This window comes from Dermochelys coriacea, chromosome 5, assembly GCF_009764565.3.
Source record: "Dermochelys coriacea isolate rDerCor1 chromosome 5, rDerCor1.pri.v4, whole genome shotgun sequence".
Lineage (NCBI taxonomy): Eukaryota > Metazoa > Chordata > Testudines > Dermochelyidae > Dermochelys > Dermochelys coriacea.
The window spans coordinates 61,254,361-61,272,212 of record NC_050072.1 but is presented as its reverse complement, the minus strand read 5'-3'; the positions used below and the strand labels follow the sequence as shown (position 1 = coordinate 61,272,212).

The window sequence follows — 17,852 nt, the reverse complement described above, 5'->3', positions numbered from 1 at the left end:
CTGATTTTTGTGTGATCACATTAATATAAGGACTGAACTTCCTGGTTTTTAGTTCTAGACAATATTGTCAGCATTAAAAAATTATACCTTCTGGATGATATTACTGTGTAAAATAAATATACCTTATAAAGCAAAATTGGCATATATCTTAAGGCCTTCTTGTGTGTTTTGTCATTGTTATGCTAAATAGCATTGCCAATAAAAGGCAGCATTTACTGTGGAGAAAACAAGAAAAGTTTAAAATGTTGTTGTATGTAAGATAAGAAATTACAAAAATGTTTATGTTTGCAAACAATGGTTGGGTTGCATGCATCATATAGAATTTTATTTATAAAAACATTCATCTATAAAATGTGTGCATCTTAGTGAATTTTATTTTAGTTTGGAATCAAACCAGAGAAGGAAAAAAAGAAAAAAGCAACCACAACAATCTGCAAAGATGTTTACTGAGTAACAATCTTGTTGTGGGTTATGATCAGCTCAGTGTTGATGGTTCTTTGATTATGGTATCTACCATAATCTGATTGATACAGGAGATTTATTATGTTGTATTGGTAATAATTTCAAAAGGTCATAATCAAGATCAAAAGTAGAATACAATGAAGTTTTGGTTGATAGAGGAATCAAGTTTTGAGGCAATTGAAGAAAACTGTCCAAAGACGGAAATAGGAGATTTCTCAGATGTGGCTGGTTTTATGTCACTTGCTCCTTTTCTTTCTCTCCTATCCCCTCAGATGTATGGTTTGGAAATGGGACAAGAGATGGGTGGAGCAGAAATGCAACTTGCTTTGGTGATCCTTGCCTGGCAGACGGATCCTGCAAGGGGACTTCTCTGACTATTGTAATTTAGGGTAGCCTTTAGGTTTGTCCTTCCTTTGTTTCAGCTCCCAGCCTACTCCAGGATTGGAGGATCAGAAAAGTAGTTTTACACACCTTTCTCCCCCATTTCCTTTGTGCACTGAGCACATCTCCACTGGATTCAAGGATCTGATCCTTTAAAAAGGGAAGTTACACAGTTCAGACTTGTATTAGGTTATCTTGTGTTATGACAAATAATAAGACTGACTGTATACAGTGTATTTTCATATAATTTAATTTTATCATAAGCATATTTTACATAATATCTAAGAAATAAAATAAATCTTATGACTTTTTGTTTGGACAGCTACCCAAGAATGCCTCAGAAAAGGAAGGAACTTTTGTTTAACATTGTATCAACTCAAATGTCTTTCTCATCTTATAAAACTCTTTTTGTTTATGGAAGAAAAAGTTGAAGAACTCTCTGCAGAAATTCTGTTGTTGCCTTGTTTCACTGAGAAGAACAAAAATGTTCAAGGTAATGTGTAATTTTCCTCACATACTGTTTTCTTTTCAGTTTGTATAAAAGTATCACTTTGTATGAATTCCAAATTAAATTAAATTTGCAGGATTATGAAAATAAATTGCTATATGTTTGCCTTTTTCCTCCAGTCTCCCACCATATAAACAAATATCTTGCAACATCTCATTAAATATGTATTTAAAATAATGTAGATGTATATTTAAATTGTAGATTTTGTGGGAAAGAATTGATACTTATATGTAAAAGATGTGATTATATTATAATTATTTCTGATATGGAGTGAAATACGCTGGTGTTGCCTAACAAACATTTTATGTGTATATATATAAAAACAAAATAATATATGGCGGTTTCCACTGCTGTGAATATTCCTGAGCTTGTTCCATGGAGGCTGCAATTTCAGTGGGGAAAAGCACTGAACTTTGAACACTAATTTTAGATCAATATAATGTGCACTTAAAATAGTTCTCATGTAAATGTAGTTGTTTTAATTTATAGCTTGATCCTGCAAACACTACTGAGTTATTCCATTGACTTCAGTGGGACATCTCATAGCAATAAGCACTTTGCCCAGAAGTAAATATTTGCAGAATCAGGTCTTTATTTCCCTTTCTTTATTTTATTGCTGGACTATCTCCAGAAATATCAGATGAAGAAAATGTGTAACCCTGCAAAATGGCAAATGAGATGAAGAAAATCCACTAGCTGAGAAAATGGTGTGCCTATAATATGTTCCCCTTCCTAGCTTCTTTACCTAATGCACTTAGGGTTTGTCTACACTATGAAATTAGGTCAAATTTAAGAAGTCGATTTTTAGGAAGCAATTTTATACAGTCGAGTGTGTGTGTCCCCACTAAGTGCATTAAGTCATCGGAGTGCATCTACAGTACTGTGGCTATCATCGACTTTCAGAGTGTTGCACTGTGGGTAGCTATCACACAGTTTCAGCAGTCTCCGCTGTCCATTGGAATTCTGGGTTGAGCTCCCAATGCCTGATGGGGGAAAAAACATTGTCGCAGGTCATTTTGGGTACATGTCATCAGTTGCCCCTCTCTCCATGAAAGCAACGGCAGAAAATCATTTCACGCCTTTTTTCCGTGCAGATGCCATACTTCTGTCAGCAGTCGGACTGCTAACTGTTGTCATCCACTGCTTCTGCTGCCACTCTGCTCTCCTGCAGATGCCATACCATGGCAAGCATGGAGCCCACTCAGCTCACTGCTGCTGTTGTGAGCATTGTAAACACCTCGCGAATTATCCTGCACCATGAGCAGAACCTGCAAAAGCAGGTGAATAGGCGATGACAGCGATATCGCGATAGTGATGAGGACATGGACACAGACTTCTCTCAAAGCACGGGCCCCGGCAATTTGGACATCATGGTGGTAATGGAGCAGGTTGAGTCTATGAGGTTCATGCTGTGGAACGCTGATTCTGGGCCTGGGAAACAAGCAAAGACTGGTGGGATGGCATAATGTTCCAGGTCTGGGATGATTCCCAGTGACTGTGAATTTTTCTCATTCGAAAGGGCACTTTCATGGAACTCTGACTTGCCTTCCCCTGCCCTGAAACACAAGAATACCAAGATGAGAGCAGCCCTCACAGTTGAGAAGTGAGTGGTGATAGCCCTCTGGAAGTCTGCAACGCCAGATAGCTACCGGTCAGCGGGAATCAATTTGGAGTGGGCAAATCTACTGTGGGGACTGCTGTGATTCAAGTAGCTAATGCAGTCACTGAGCTGCTGTTATCAAGGGTAGTGATTCTGGAAAATGTGCAGGCCATAGTGGATGGCTTTGCTGCAATGGGATTCCCTAACTGTGGTGAGACGAAAGATGGAATGCGTATCCCTGTCTTGGGACCGGACTACCTTGGCAGCCAGTACATAAACCGAAGGGGTACTTTTCAATGGTGCTGCAAGCACTGGTGGATCACAAGGGACGTTTCACCAACATCAATGTGGGATGGCCGGGAAAGGTACATGATGCTCGCATCTTCAGGAACTCTGGTCTGTTTCAACAGCTGCAGGAAGGACTGCAGACCAGAAAATTACCCTTGGGGATGTTGAAATGCCATATTTCAGAGTAGCAGCCGTGTTAGTCTGTATTCGCAAAAAGAAAAGGAGTACTTGTGGCACCTTAGAGACTAACAAATTTATTAGAGCATAAGCTTTCGTGAGCTACAGCTCACTTCATCGGATGCACTATCCTCAACCACCTCCTCCTCCTCATCTTCCTCATCCACAAAATCCTCATCCCTGTTGTATGAGACTCCCCCCTTGCAGGTGGTCCACGGATAGTGGTGGGGTTGTCATAAGAGCCCCCCCCCAGAATTGCATGTTGCTCATCATAGAAGTGGCATGTATGGGGCTCTGACTCGGAGCAACCATTTGCATCCTTTGTTTTTTGGTAGGCTTGCCTCAGCTCCTTAACTTTCACACGGCATTGCCGTGAGTCCCTGTTGTAGTCTCTGTCCATCATGAGCTTGGAGATTTTGGCAAATATATTAGCATTTCATCTTTTGGAACTGAATTCTGCCTGCATGGATTCTTCTCCCTATACAGCGATCAGATCCAGTACCTTCTGTACTCCTCCCCGATGAGTGGATGAGCACTGAAATCAACCTTGCTGGGTCCAATTTGGGGTAGTGTGGACACAATTTGACAGTATTGGCCTCCGGGAGCTATCCCAGAGTGCTCCATTGTGACTGCTCTGGACAGCACTCTCAACTCGGATGCACTGGCCAGGTAAACAGGAAAAGCCCCGGGAACTTTTGAATTTCATGTCCTGTTTGGCCAGTGTGGTGAGCTGATCAGCACAGGTGACCATGCAGAGCTCTTCAGCACAGGTGACCATGCAGTCTCAGAATTGCAAAAAAGCTCCAGCATGGACTGAACGGGAGGTACTGGATCGGATCACTGTATGGGGAGATGAATCCGTTCAAAAAGACGAAATGCCAAAATGTATGTTTGAAAAAAACTCCAAGGGCATGAAGGACAGAGGCTATAACAGGGACCTGCAGCAGTGCCATGTGAAACTTAAGGAGCTCAGGCAAGCCTCTCAAAGAACCAGAGAGGCAAATGGCCACTCCAGGTCAGAGCCCCAGACATGCCGCCTCTATGATGAGCTGCATGCCATTCTAGGGGGTGCTCCTACAACTACCCCAGCCCTGTGCATGGACTCTGTCAATGGACTCTCACGCAACAGGGATGTGGATTTTGGGGATGAGGAAGATGAGGAGGAGGAGGAGGTTGAAGCACAGCAAGCAAGCGGACAAACCGTTTCCCCCGACAGCCAGAAACTGTTTCTCACCCTGGACCTAGTATCCTCCCAACCACCAATCGCAGGCTCCCGGACCTAGAAGGCGGAGAAGAGACCTCTGGTGAGTGTACCTTTTGTAAATATAGTACACGGTTTAAAAGCAAGCGTGTTTAATGATTAATTTTCCCTGAAGACTTTGGGATGCATTTTCGGCCAGTACAGCTACTGGAAAAGTCTGTTAACGTGTCTGGGGATGGAGCGGAAATCCTCCAGGGACATCTCAGTGAAGCTGTCCTGGAAGTACTCCCAAAGCCTTTGCAAAAGGTTTCTGGGGAGGGCAGCTTTATTTCGTCCTGCATGGAGGACACTTTATCACGGCAGGCCAGCAGCATGTAATCTGGAATCATTGCATAACAAAGCATGGCAGTGTATGGTCCCGGGCTTTGGTGGCATTCAAGCAACATCCGTTCTTTATCTCTCTGTGTTATCCTCAGGAGAGTGATATCATTCATGGTCACCTGGTTGAAATAGCGGAATTTTATTAAGGGGACTATCAAGGTTCCTTCCCAACTCTGAACTCTAGGGTACAGATGTGGGGACCTGTATGAAAGACCCCCTAAGCTTATTCTTACCAGCTTAGGTTAAAAACTTCCAAGGTACAAACTTTGCCTTGTTCTTGAACCCTATGCTGCTGCCACCAAGCGTGTTAAACAAAGAACAGGGAAAGAACCCACTTGGAGATGTCTTCCCGCAAAATATCCCCCCAAACCCTACACCCCCTTTACTGGGGAAGCCTTGATAAAAATCCTCACCAATTTGCATAGGTGAACACAGACCCAAACCCTTGGATCTTAAGAACAATGAAAAAGCAATCAGGTTCTTAAAAGAAGAATTTTAATTAAAGAAAAAGTAAAAGAATCACTTCTGTAAAATCAGGATGGTAAATACCTTACAGGGTAATCAGATTCAAAATACAGAGAATCCCTCTTGGAAAAACCTTAACTTACAAAAAGACACAAAAACAGGAATATACATTCCATTCAGCACAACCTATTTTACCAGCCATTTAACAAAAGAAAATCTAACGCATTTCTAGCTAGATTACTTACTAACTTAACAGAAGTTCTGAAGAGCATTCCTGACTTGGTGTCAGCAAAAGCATCACACAGACAGTCAGACCCTTTGTTTCCCCCACCCCCTCCAGCTTTTAAAGTATCTTGTCTCCTCATTGGTCATTTTGTTCAGGTGCCAGCGAGGTTACCTTAGCTTCTTAACCCTTTACAGGTGAAAGGGTTTTGCCTCTGGCCAGAAGGGATTTTATGGTTCTGTATACAGAAAGATGGTTACCCTTCCCTTTATATTTATGACAGGGACATTAGGAGGTGTCTGTTCCTGCTGGGCTGTTTGCCTGTGGCTGAACAGAAATCATCCCCGCAGTGGCAGGAGTGGTGAAGCGATCATCCCAGAGAACTGGGTGTGTGTGTGGGGGGGGTCAGTTGGGTTTGTGCTGCACATTAACCCGAAAACCGCAGCCCCTTGGGCTAACCCATTTTAAAGGGCCAACCCAACGGGTGCTTGGTATGTGGAATGAGGGCGCTGCTGTTTGAAACCATTCCCACATGTTAGGAAGGTTAAAGAAGCCAAAAGACTGTGGCTTACCATGTCTGTCTGCAAGCCGAATTCTGTGCCTGCTGGTCCTGCGTGTGTGATCACACCATACTGGTAGGCCCTCGATATAAGAGGCAAAATGCGACCTTGTAAAGAAAGCACACGTGTGATGTAATGTTAACAGCTTGGTTCACCATGAAAGAGTCTACCCATTGTTCTCTAAAATTTCTCTTTTTAAAGACTAATCTCCCTTTTTCCCCTCTCGCAGCTACAAATGTTTCATCTCCATCCCAGAGGCTATCAAAGATTAGAAGCCAAAAAAATGCACTTGCAATGAAATGTTCTCTGAGCTCATGCAGGCCTCCCATGCTGAAAGAGCCCAGCACAATGCATTGAGGGAGACAATGTCAGAGTCCAGGAAAGCACAAAATGAACGCGAGGACAGGAGGGATGAGCAAGAGGACAGGAGGGACGAGCGAGAGGAGAGGTGGTGTCAACATGATGAGAGAGGCAGGATGCAATGCTGACGCTACTCGGGGATCAAACTGATATGCTCCAGTGTATGGTAGAGGTGCAGGAAAGGCAGCAGGAGCACAGATTGCCTCTGCGGCCCCTGTGTAACCAACCGCCCTCCTCCCCAAGTTCCATAGCCTCTTCACCCAGACGCCCAAGAAAGCGGTGTGGGGGCGTCCAGGCACCCAACCATTCCACCCCGGAGGACTGCCCAAGCAACAGAAAGCTGGCATTCAGTAAGTTTTGAAGTGCAGGGGGCCTTGTCCTTCCATCCTCCCCACCCCACCCGGTGCGTCCCTCCTTCCCCTACCCCTCCCAGGTTACCTTGGTAGTTATCCCTCCATTTGTGTGATGAATTAAAAAAGAATGCACGAGTTTGAAAAAACAATGACTTTATTGCCTCTAAAAGCAGTGATCAAATGGGGGAGGGAGGTCGGTTGGCTTACAGGGAAGTAGAGTGAACTGAGGGGGCAGGTTTTCATCAAGAAACAAACAGAACTGTCATATCGTATCCTTGTCAGCCATGAAACTGGTTTTCAAAGCTTCTCTCATGCGCACCGCACCCTGCTGTGCTCTTCTAACCGCCCTGGTGTCTGGCTGCGCATAATCAGTGGCCAGATGATTTGCTTCAACCTCCCACCGTGCCATAAACATCTCCCCCTTACTCTCTCAGATATTGTGGAGCAAACAGCAAGCAGTAATAACAATGGGAATATTGGTTTCACTGAGGTCTAACCAAGTCAGTAAACTGTGCCAGCGTGCTTTTAAATGTCCAAATGCACATTCTAGCACCATTCTGCACTTGCTCAGCCTATAGTTGAACAGTTCCTGACTACTGTCCAGGGTGCCTGTATATGGCTTCATGAGCCATGGCACTAATGGGAAAGCTGGCTCCCCAAGGCATTTCAACATCCTCAACGCTTATTTTCTGGTCTGGAAAGTAAGTCCCTTCCTACACCCATTCCCACAGACCAGAGTTCCTGAAGATGCAGGCGTCATGTACCTTTCCCGGCCATCCCATGATGATGTTGAAATGTCCCTTGTGAACCACCAGTGCTTGTAGCACCGTTGAAAAATACCCCTTTTGGTTTATGGTACTGGCTGCCAAGGTGGTCCGGTCCCAAGATAGGGATGTGCATTCCGTCTATCACCCCACCACAATTGGGGAATCCCATTGCAGCAAAGCCATCCACTATGACCTGCACATTTCCCAGAGTCACTACTCTTGATAGCAGCAACTCAGTGATCGCGTTGGCTACTTGGATCACAGCAGCCCCCACCACAGATTTGCCCACTCCAAATTGATTCCCGACTGACCCGTAGCTGTCTGGCATTGCAATCTTCCAGAGGGCTATCACCACTCGTTAACTGGGAGGGCTGCTCTCAACTTGGTATTCTTGTGCTTCAGGGCAGGGGAAAGCAAGTCACAAAGTTCCATGAAAGTGCCCTTACACATACGAAAGTTTCACAGGCATTGGGAATCATCCCAGACCTGCAACACTATGCGGTCCCACCAGTCTGTGCTTGTTTTCTGGCCCCAGAATCGGCGTTCCACAGCATGAGCCTACCCCATTTCCACCAGGAAGTCCAAATTGCCGGGGCCTGTACTTTGAGAGAAGTCTGTGTCCATGTCCTCATCACTCTCCTCACCGCGCTGCCATCGCCTCCTCGCCTGCTTTTGCAGGTTCTGGATCTGCATATACTGCATGATAATGTGCATGGTGTTTAGAGCGGTCAGAACTGCCGCTGTGATCTGAGTGGGCTCCATGCTTCCTGTGGTACGGCATGAGCAGCAGAGCAGAATGGCAGCAGAAGTGGCGGGGGGATGACAATGTTGACAGCAATACGCGAAACGATTGTCGGCCATTGCTTTCACAGAGGGAGCAAGGGGTAGGCTGGCAGCAGATGGTGCTGCTGGCTGGGAGAGCAGCCTGAGGCAGAATGGCCATGTCAAGGATTGAACTCACAACCCTGGGTTTAGTAGGCCCATGCTCAAACCACTGAGCTATCCCTCTGCCAATATTCCAGGCAGGAATCTCCATTAGACAAAACTTAAAGAAGAGAATGACCTGAGTCACTCCCATTTATGTGCAGGAAGCCCTGACAGACCTTACCGTGGTCTGCCAGAAGCACCCATGTCTACCCATGCACCCCGACAGACCTTACTGAAGTTTGCCAGAAGCACCCATGTGTGCTAGGCGCCCCAACCGACCTCACCAAGGCCAGCCAAGAGCACCCAGGAGATGATGAGGATGGCTACTAATCATACTGCACTATCTGCTGCCACAAAGCAATGAGCTGCTGCTGTGTAGCAATGCAGTCCCACGTCTGCCAGCACCCAGGAGAGGTACGGTGACGGTGAGCTGAGCGGGCTCCATGCTTGCAGTGGTATGGCGTCTCCACAGATAACCCAGGAAAAAAGTCTCGAAACGATTGTCTGCCATTGCTATCGTGGAGGGAGGGGGGCCTGATGACATGTACCCTGAACCACCCACGACGATCTTTTTTGCCCCATCAGGCATTGGATCTCATCCCAGAATTCCAATGAGTGGCAGAGACTGCAAGAACTGTGGGATAGCTACCCACAGTGCAATGCTCTGGAAGGCAAAGCTGGCCTCGGTACTGTGGACACACTCGGCCAACTTAATGGTCGTAAGTGGGGGCACACACAATCAACTGTATAAAATCACTTTCTAAAAATTCGACTTCTATAAATTTGACCTAATTTCGTAGTGTAGACATACCCTTAATCTATCATACTTTCTCCCTGTTAGCAGGAAATTGTATGCCTTACTTAACTACATTAATTGTGAGTAGTATTGTTTCTGTTCTCTTGGATACAAGTGTAATTACTCTAAGAAACTCTGAACACAGGAAAACAACACGATTGTGTTTAACAGAATATATTTTGTACAGAAACACCTTTTATCTAATTATTTAGAGCAATATATATTTTGAGAGAAGGAATGTTAACAAGGAAATGTTCTGTTTTCCATAAGCCATATGTAGGTCCTGACCCTACAGACACTTACACCTGACCTTAACTTTACATAAAACTGTTGGTGCTGAATGGTTTGAGCTTTCCTTTTCCTGAATTTTTCCACTTGTTTATAATGACTGTCTCCTAAGTGGTGTTTCTAGCTTCCATATCTGAGCAGGTGAGTGTCATTAGATCAGCTGAAGTGGCAGCATTCTGGGATGGAAGGCTTCCCTGGTTTCAAAGGAAGTACAAAATTTTGGTCACCATTTAAAAAATGTGATGATACATTTAATACAGATTAGGGCAGTGTGACTAGCTAACACCTTCATTTTCAGACTTGCTATTCTGATTAAGGTGATCTGGATTTATTCAGAAAACCATTCTGGAGTACTAAAGAAATATGAAGTGCAAGCATGGCCAGAGAAATAAGAAAACAGTGTTTGAGAAGTAAAATATTAGTTGGCATTATCTTCACTTCATATTGCCAGAAATCTCAGTTGTAGTGGCTACCTGAAAGATAATTTGATATGGGAGAATGAGAACTATGTTTACAGTTGTTCCAGCTTTCTGTCAAGAATGCAGAAGGGAAATAAGATCTTCTCTGTCAAAGTCCTATATTATCCTGATTAATCTTGATCACTATCTCACTGATAAAGCCTTGATTAGAAGGACAGCTTAAATAAACCTAACAAGTATACTTTATTTTAGGCTGGTAGATGTCCTGCTTGTGGTATGGGAGTGGGAAAAAATAACAGCTATCTTGTGTACTTTTTTGGAAGTATCTTCTTTCCTATTAGAGGGCTTAGAAAATAATTTACGTGTTAGCTCACTGAGAGTTTGCAGTAGCTCTGTAGGTAATTTGGGGATTTGTGCAATAAATAATAAAAAAGCAAATATTGCACTGATGTGATGTTTTCCCAGACATCAAATAGTGTGAGGCCCTACACTTGTTTCTTTTTCCTCCTGGCTATATTGAGTATCTGTAGAGGCCCTTATTAGCCTTGTATTTAAGTCATACCAGGAAGTAACTGAACATTTTTTGGCTGTTGCAATAACAAGTTTAGTTGTCTTTGTTCAGAATATCATCTGGGGACTTCAGACTTGATATTTAGAACATTTGTAAAGTTCCATCAGAAATAAAATAGTTCTTTGGACAGTTTCTCATTCCCCCCCACCCTTCCCAAAAGGTGGTATCTGAGTTTTATCTAAACCAGGAGGATTCTTGGCCCTCATTTTTCCCTAGACCCAGCAATGACAAAGAGCAATGGCTGCATAAATTGAATGTAAGAACACTTAGGGTTTATCTCAGAAGAATCAAAGATTTCAGATCTTCTGACAGATTGTTTGTACTCTTAGGGGGTCTTAAGAGGGGTCAAATGGCTTCTAAGAGTTCCTTAGCTAGATGGTTAAGGGATTGTATTAGGGAGGCGTATGTAGTTAAGGGTAAAGAGGCTCCCAGGGTTTGTAAAGCTCATTACACTAGTACTATAGCTGCTTCTTGGGTGGAGAGGTCGAAGGCTTCCACATTGGAAATTTGCAAGGTGGCCACCTGGGCTTCTCTTCATACTTTTTCATAGCATTATTGCTTGGATGTAGTCTCTTCCACAGATTCTGCTTTTGGTAGGAGGTTGCTTGTGAACCAAAAAAAGAACAGTGAAGAAAAGAAAGACATGTAGTTCACACTTCTAGCTGCCAACAAGACAAGTTTCTTTGCAGAGTGAACAATGGAAAGCTTAGAAGATCAATTTAGGCAATTGAAAATAGATGTTACAGGGAAGTACTGCCTACCAGTACTCTTTGATGATAATCCCATGGCAGACAATAGCACCAAGGGACACACTGAACCAAAGTGAACTCTATAGGGAGATGGCTGTAGAAATTGTACTGAGGTGATCTGGACAATTCTGTGACTTCAGTTTGAGAGTTCTGTGTCTGGAATCCTCTGGAATGTATTCAATAGGTTAAATCCCCCAAATTGTTTCACACAGATGAACAAAAATGATCTATGTATTGCATTCTCTATTATCATTTATTTTCAGTATGCTTTTTTAAATTCTTCATAGGTTTATTTCTTGACTACTTTATTTACAAACATTGCAAAGGCAGGTATTCCTCACTGAGGACTACATACATACCATGTTTTAAGCTTAAATTCAAAATATATACTTCAATTATCCTATCACAGATAAAGAATCTGAAAAATGATTTAACTGATATAAATACTAGATTCGTGCACCAACAACTCAACAATATATAGATTTTGCTTTTAGACTTGCTAAAACAATATACTTCTTAGAGGTGAATAAGCATGAGGAATTTCTGCCAAAAAGCATTTTTTCGGGAAAAGTCATAAACCACTAAAAATAGAATATGAAAGCGCTTTGACCACCAAATTGTAGTGTCAACAGAGCAAGTCAATATTTCTTATCCTTCTGAGAAAAGAAGCAGCATTTTTTCCTAGCAGATGCAGAATATATATTCCCTGCCCCATGTATCTGCTCTTCCTTCCAGCAATGGCATTATGGTTTCAGAAAAAGGTAGGTTTGGCCATCAGGGCTCTCTAATAGGAGGTGGATATAATTAACCCTTTCCTTGCTGGTCTTTCACCACACCTGCTGTCATCTATTTACATTCAGTTGAAATCACTGGAATGTTCAGACATACCTAGTACATTCAGCATCACAGGAGGTGTGTTCTATTTGAAGGAACCTGGAACATTCAGTAGCAGTCAGGGTTAAGTGTGAGCTCCTTATTTAGAATGAAGAATACACTGACAAATTGCATTTTCCTTCCCTCTTTAAGATGCGTTTTCTCTCTTTCCTCTGGCTTTTCAGAAGCCTCTTGTTGAGACGTTTAAAAATCAAAAACATCTAACACACTTTCATCTTTCTCTCACCTTTTTTTCCATTCCAGTGAGAAAGGTGAACTTTGGACAGATCTGATAATGAGTTCCAAGAAAAGCTTTTCCAGTGGAGTGCTTTGAAACACCCTGGGCAAAGTTGTCAAGCCCTTAGGTTTACAAGCTTTGCCTCAGGGGACCAAAAAGATTTGCAAAGGTCTTCCTTTCACAGTTTAAGAAGAAGAAATCTTTTACTTTACATCCTTTTCTAGAAAGCATAATAAAAGGTAAATAGGATCAAATTTACAAGGTGCATCATCTTAATAGACAGCGTTTGAAGTTGTACAGACTTCAGCAAGACAAATATGATTTTTGCTTTGGTCCCAAAGGTAAATGCAGCTATAGCTTCTGTAGTAAATATTTTTTTCCAAAGGAGCAAACTGACTGGAAGATGGAATTTACACTTAGAAAGACAGATGAGTTTTACTCTGAGATGTATATTTCCTCTGTTTGGGTATGCTAGAACAAATTAGAAGTCCATGATGGAGCACAGAATCTAGGAGGAATTCAAATCTATCATTACTAAAATATTTTTAGTTTTTTCTTCTTATTAATGATGTTTCTGTTGATATTCTTCATTGTCTTCAGAATCTATTATCTCTAGTGGAGTTAAAATAAAAATCCTGGCTGAGTCCATATCAGATAGATGGGCAATCCAACCTGCAGGTAGTTTTGGTTGTAGTATTATTTACCTTACTAACAATTATTTTTGAGGATGTTGAAAGGATCTGTGTTAGGTCCAGTCTTCAGTAATGACCTAGACAAGAGAGAACACAGAAATTGTTTGGGGTTTGTGAGAAACCCAAAAGGACTTAAGTGGTGTGTAATTTGCACAGGAGTTTGTAATGAGATGTGTCAGCAGTTCTAGAATATTTATGCAGACATATCAAGTTACAAACAACTGGTCGTCTCTGCACATAACGGGACAGATCCTTAACTAGTGTAAATTATCATGACTCCTATGACAATTTATACTTGTTGAGGATCTATTTCAAAATGTTGTGTTCGCTTCTGATCAGTTCACTGAAAATATTGATAAAGTGGAGGGTGTTCTCAGAAAGACAGTGTAAAGTCAGTTTGACTTTTTGATAAAAGATTAAAAGAGTGAATTATATATTGCTTACTTGAGTAGTGACAATAAGAGAATATAAGTCTTCTGACATTGAAAGGGTGTGGACACTACAGCAGATGAATATCTAACATATTAAGAGAAAGTATAAATTTTCTTTCTCAGTGTCAGCTCATTATTCCCAGGTAGATTGGATATCAGGAGAAACTTTCTGAGAGCAAACTCTTAAAAATCTGGAACAATCTCTCAAAGGAAGCATTGGAAGCTCCAGCACATAGTGCATTTAAAAATAGACAGAATTAAATGTATAGCCCATAACTACTTGCAGTCGGAAGGTGGTGAAGTGGGTGACCTGATTAGTGTTGTCCATCTTTATATTCTGCCATTTTATTTTTCATATTTCTAAAAATAAAAATTATTTTTCCCTGGAACTAGTTTCATTAATGTAACTTAAGACTGGACTTGAGGAAGTCATTCCAAGCCATGGAACATTGTTTAAGAGCATGAACAAGATGCCCTCCTTCAAAGGATGCACTATCTAAGGAAAAGGGAAAATCCATTTTAGACAAATGAAATCCTAAGGATCTCGAAGAATTAGATGTTTTCTTCAACAGAAAAGCTTTCCCCAAACTTTGAGCATACATATTGCCAATGCCTTCAAGCGGCAGAAGACCTTTTAATATATGCTCTTAACAATACTCTTTAGCTATGCTTGATAGCATTCTATCATTTAGTGCTCCCTGTTTCTTGTCTTTAATTTCACATAAGACATAGTAAATTAGTAATACCTGCACCAGCGTTGTATGTAAACTGTATATTAAGAAAGGGAAGGATGTTTAAATTATTAATTACGTTGCTTCTATTTACTTGTTGAGCACTTGTGGTATGTTTAGTGCTGCTCAGAACATAGGACAGACATGTACTCTGTCCTGTAAATCTAAGGGTCAGATAGTACAAACACTTACACATGCAAATAACTGCATGGGGCAATTCATATGTTTAAGTGTTTGCAGGACTGGGCCCTCAGTTGGTGACCTCTGTCCCAGTTATTGGTTTACTCCAGATTAAATCAGTGGCAAAATTCCCATTGAGATCAATGGTATGGAATGGTATGGGCCATATATATTGGGCTTTGCTAATGTGGTATTAGTTCTAAAGAAGTCTGTACTTACTCTGATTATTTTGGATATAATAATTGCACTTAATTAGCTGCCATTTGATTCTTTTTGTGTCAGAATTTTAAAATCGCTTATATGTTTAAAATATATAGTGCCACATAATTTATTTAATTTATTGAACAAAGAACAGAAATTAATTTTTACACGGCTGCTCTAAAGTTATCTGTTCTCGCTAGAAACAGGTGACTGCACAATCAGTGTAAAAATGAATTAATGACAAAAAGAACTATATTTTAAACATTATCTATGCATATGTGTAAAATATGAATACAATGGGATGTGGATTTCATCAGGTTAAATAAAAGGAGCTGTGTATAACCTGAATTTGACTTTATCGCAACATTACTATTCTACTACAGCTTGTTGAATTTTTTATACTACATATTGATATATCAGAAGGTGTTGTAGGCTGCAGATTTTTCTACAGAATTAATCTTTACTTTGATTTTCTTTATCATACCGTGCAGGAGTTCTGAAGAAAGCTAGTGGGGAGCTTTTAATAGGGGAAACTAGAGCAAATGAAACCAGTGTGCATCCTGAACAGTTACTTCAGGTAAAAGAGGTGAGTATGAAAAGTGTCTTGCACTTTATAAGGATTTTTTTTCTTTTTCTTTTTTCTCTGTCACCAATATAGATTCTGTTGGCATACTCATTATAAATGCCTGTTTCCAGAAGTTAAATTGTTTAAATATTACAATTAATTTTAGACTGCAGAGTCTCAGCTCAGGATGAAAACAATCCTATACAAAATGTGTATGGAAAGAGACAAACGGGATAATCTTTTTTATTTTTGTTTTTTTGGTACACGTTATACTGTAACAAAGTTAACATCAGAAGAACAAAATGCCACAGTTACAAAGAGGAAAACCAAAACCATGCACAAACATAAAGGTCTTTCTTTAATATTCCATGTGTTCTTGAATATACCATAGGCTGACAAAATGTACTGAAATCTTAGTAGCTGATCATGCAGATGCTTACTGCTAAGGTTTGTGTTAGTTCCTCCACTAGTCATTTAGTGCCATAATCCTTGCAGAAAGCACATGCAGGATTGTGGCTTGGTCTGTCCTCCATTTACCAATGAAATGTTGGAATTGAGTTTAGGGGATTTAAGAGGTCTAAAAGACATAACATGTCAATCATTGCCCAGTAGTTGAATTTCATTAATCGGTACCAAATTTTAGGACTCAAACAGCTTGTTTAAATACATTTTGCATCTGTTTATGGGACTTACATTTGAATGTTAGCTTTATTAAAAGTATTTTGATCCAGATTAGCTATACCTATCACAGGACCTGAAGACAATGGGGAGATAGTGGCATTATGCTGCCTTTGTACTTCCCAGATTGTGGGGTGGCTGTGGGATCAATTAAGTCTGTGACACAAGTTAGAGCAATGTAAGCGCTTTTCCAATTTCTGGCTGGTTATAATGCCCAACTTAGTGTATATACACAATGGGCTATTGCAGCAGCTAGGGTTATTAGAGTCCTGTCTCCTCTCCTCTCTTACCATACCACTTATGTCAGAAGCTGGTTAGGTTGGGCCCTGAAATATTCCCCTTAAACTAGAGACATTATCGGTTGGTCATTATTGTCCAGCTTTAAGATGGCTTTACACAATCAGAGCAGTGCAAAGCAGAATTAGTGTGAGCCGGGGGTAGTCCATGACATTCCTCAGATCCACCTCAGAGGTCTCTATTTTTTTTGGCCAGGTTTGTGAACTTCTGTGACCTAGACTAGTTTAAACTGTGGCCAAATGCAGCACTAAAGAAACAAATTCTAGCATCAGTATGTCAAAACTGGTTTCTCTAAACCGTTTACCATTCACATTATTGGTTTGCTGGTTTTGAGTTAAAAGCATGCTAAGGAAGTAAGAGAGAATATTACATGGTGTCTGATGTTGCAAACTATAAAAATGGCTATAAAATTTAATTGACTTTATTAAATATATTGAATTTAAAGGTTTCTTTATGTGGTAAGTAAAGTGCAGCCTGCTGCTCAAATAAAGATAGTTTCATTGAAATAGATTTTTATAAATGACATTTTGATATTTTTATTAAATCCAATGACAATTTGAATGAAACATTACTATATGTATTAATCTGTGTTAAAAATACATATGCTTTTTATTGTTAGTTCATTGTTCGTGAGTTGTATTTTCCAAGTTATGTGAATGGCTTTCACAGTATGACAGAATATCTCTTGATAACTTGTATACTGGTAGTCATATAAGATTGGAACCGTATCAACAGTAATGTTCATTGCTGAGTTTGGATTGATGTCATATACATTTATATTTCAGACTACTTTACTGGATTTTAGCTGGAGGAATGCATTTAAAGGCCTGTCTTCTTCTGTGGCACACTGTATAACAATAGCAATTGAAGATTTTTCAACTAAAATTCTTCAGCTTGAGCAGAAAGAAGAGTCTTCAGCTGCAGTCTATACAATGAGCCTAGTAAACATCCAGCAAACGAGGGAGTCCTGGGAAACAGTCCACGAGGAGGAACAACCAAAACGAATTGCAAAGGCAGGTATCCAAAGATCTGAAGTTTGCCAGGAAACAGAATGCCAAGGTTGTTTGCTGTCCAAGCTTTGACTTGCTTACAGTGCCATTAATATTTCAAGTTGTATATAAATGGAGTTAAAAAGAAAGTGAAAGGCATTACAATACAATGCCAAATATTGTGTACATAAATATTTAGTACATAGTCTGTACTAAACAAAATGAACTTTTTAACTTTACCCTTTTATTTTTTGCATCAAAAGTATTCAAAATCATTCTGATTAGTGTCTTTGGTGCTACATCCCAATTTGATGATGATATGCTTTCAAAATTTGAAGCATTGCTATAAAAGGATTTCCTGTATTTATTTCCTTAGGCATGCCATTTAATTAATCAGCATAACCAATATTATGGCCAAATTGGAGTTCTTTGATTTGGCTAAAAGGTCAGCTATGTTGATTAAGTAAATGGTTAGCCTAAGAACATATAATATATGAAAGC

General features: G+C 40.7%; 1 protein-coding gene across 9 annotated transcripts in view; it reads left to right on the top strand.

The window, feature by feature from the left end:
* The window catches only part of KIAA0825 (KIAA0825 ortholog), a 423,444-nt gene that overhangs the window by 156,944 nt on the left and 248,648 nt on the right, over window positions 1-17,852 (top strand). For all 9 annotated transcript variants that reach the window (XM_043514581.1, XM_038403489.2, XM_043514582.1 and 6 more), the window contains 3 exons: window positions 1,166-1,336; window positions 15,314-15,408; window positions 17,148-17,375. In XM_043514581.1, the coding sequence (XP_043370516.1) occupies window positions 1,166-1,336; window positions 15,314-15,408; window positions 17,148-17,375 (494 nt within the window). The remainder of the gene's footprint in view (window positions 1-1,165; window positions 1,337-15,313; window positions 15,409-17,147; window positions 17,376-17,852) is intronic.